General features: G+C 40.6%; 1 protein-coding gene across 14 annotated transcripts in view; it reads left to right on the top strand.

Moving 5' to 3' along the window:
* The window catches only part of ATXN2 (ataxin 2), a 49375-nt gene extending 47218 nt beyond the window's left edge, over positions 1-2157 (top strand). For 12 of the 14 annotated variants that reach the window (XM_038152712.1, XM_038152715.1, XM_038152713.1 and 9 more), the window contains one exon: positions 491-2157. In XM_038152712.1, coding sequence (XP_038008640.1) covers positions 491-694 — 204 coding nt within the window. In that variant the 3' untranslated portion in view covers positions 695-2157. The remainder of the gene's footprint in view (positions 1-490) is intronic. The other 2 variants (XM_038152709.1, XM_038152710.1) reach the window with 1 other exon arrangement.
* Positions 2158-2301: the final 144 nt, after the last annotated feature.

Here is a 2301-nt window from a genome sequence, read left to right on the forward strand (position 1 = left end):
GGAGGTTCCCAGGGCAGGGAGCCAGGAGAGAACGTGGGGCTGTGCAAGGAGAGAGCTGGGGAAGGGATGCCAGACTCCCAGTGCCTGTGAAGTTCCTATCTGTACCCTCTAGGAAGTGCTTTGATCTAGGTAACTAACAGAAATGTTTTGAAGATTTGTTGCTGAATTGTTATTTTTTTTTTAATACCCCCCTGTTTAATGCTGGCAAAATTGCTAAAATTGAGAACGCAGCTCAGAGCCAGCTGTAAGAACTTGAGCGCTTTTTTTAATTATTATTTTTCCTTTTTGTTGTTATTATTTTTTTTTTGTGTTACAACTTCTGCCTTAACCCCTAACCTAGTAAAAAAAAAAAAAAAAAAGAAAGAAAATGAACAAAAAAAGCAAACAAATGAAGAGTAAACCTTTGCTGACGGAGCAAACTTTCGCCAGTCATGTGGCCAGGAGTTGCTGCCTCCTTGTGACCATGATACTAAAGAGCTCTTTGTTTCAGGCTCATGTACAGTCAGGAATGGTTCCTTCTCACCCAACTGCCCATGCTCCAATGATGCTAATGACGACACAGCCTCCCGGTGGTCCCCAAGCCGCCCTCGCTCAAAGTGCACTACAGCCCATTCCAGTCTCGACAACAACACATTTCCCCTATATGACCCACCCTTCAGGTGAGGAGTGTGTGCCTGGGAGACCTGCACCCTAACTGAGCCAGGTCGAGGAGAGAGGACTGGGAAAAACCAGAGCTTTGGGGAAAAACAATGAAAAAAAAAAAAAGTGACAAAGAAAACCAACCGACCTCACGATGTCCTTGTATCTCACAGCTGTGCTTTGGCAGCCTGGAGGGGCGTAGGTTTAGCTGAGATGTACCTAATGCAGGGAATATTCTTGATTTTTCTCTAGCTGGAGCAGGGAAGAGGAGAAGTGTGAGGCACTGGCACTGTGGGACTGAGTTTTCCGTGGATTTGCCGTGGGGGATGGACTGTGTGTAGTTTATAATGATCAGAGGTTTGGTTAAATCTCGAGGACAGCAGTGAAATGTTGTGTGGGGGTAGGGCTGCTAGGCTGCTGTTAAAGTAAAGTGACAACTGAAATCTAAACTTTTAATTCAGAGTAACATTCTGCAGCTTTGCTTTGGGGGAAAAGTAGGAGTTGTGTGACTTCTTTCCGCTTTAAATTTAACCTTATTTAGGTTTCTTTGATTATTCAAGTTCAAACAGCCTCTGAACTTCTGTAGTGATTGAGTTTTACCTGATGTTTCTTGGGGAATGTGTGAGCAGAACAAAGCTGCTTTCTGAGGGCTTAGGTAGGGAAAAAGCAAAAAAAAAAAAAAAAGACATCCCAAGGACATCTTGATGTGCAGGGTTTTGTTTTGTTCTCTAAAAAAATAAAAGAAAAAGAGAAAAAAATAAAAATAAAAGAAAGTTGAGCTCAGTAGTTGTCCTGTGACCACTTTACTAGCAAAACTGTTGTGTGGCTTGCCAATTTATTATTTACATTTGAACTTTTTTTTTACAGTACAAGCCCACCACCAACAGCAGTTGTAAGGCTCATCTGGAATAACTGAAAGGCTGGATACCTTTTGTAGGCCAAATACCCTCCTTCTACTGCTTCTGCCAACTGGAAGCACAGAAAACTAGAATTTCATTTTATTTTGTTTAAAAAAAAAAAAATTTTTGATTTCTTGTAACATCCACTAGGAATGCTAACAGTTCATCTTGCAGTGGGAGAGATTCGGACTGAGTAGAGGCATTTAGGAACTTGTGGGCTATTCCATAATTCCATGCACTGTATCTGAGTCCTGCAAGTGCCCCAACTCTGCTTGCTGAAAACTGGAAGTTATTTATTTTTTAATGACCCTTCAAAGTTATGAACTCGTCAGCTAGCAAAAGAAGTAACAAGAGTGATTCTTGCTGCTATTATCACTAAAAATCAAGACTTGGAGATCCCTTTTACTTCTAACTAAACTTGAAACAGGTTCAGTAAAAAAAAAAAAAAATTCTAATCGTCAAACGGATGAGTTATTATTTATAAATCACGTTTGATGAGATAATCACTATCGTGAGACAGTGATGTAACTTTTAAGTTAAGAAAACTTTTACTTTGTAGATAATATAAAATAAAAACTTAAAAAAAAAATTAAAAAATAAAAAAAGTTTTAAAAACTGACCCTCCTCGGTGTTTGTGTGGTGATTTTTGGGTCTCTTCCCGTAGCGGCTGCTCCAGTTCCAATCCCAGCTGGAGCCAGGGTTTGCCTGAGTCTGCTGTGTGCTGCTGCTGCAGGGGCATTGCAGGAATAAGGGAAGGGTTTGG

The sequence above is a fragment of the Motacilla alba genome, chromosome 15 (genome assembly GCF_015832195.1).
Source record: "Motacilla alba alba isolate MOTALB_02 chromosome 15, Motacilla_alba_V1.0_pri, whole genome shotgun sequence".
In the NCBI taxonomy this organism is placed as follows: Eukaryota; Metazoa; Chordata; class Aves; order Passeriformes; family Motacillidae; genus Motacilla; species Motacilla alba.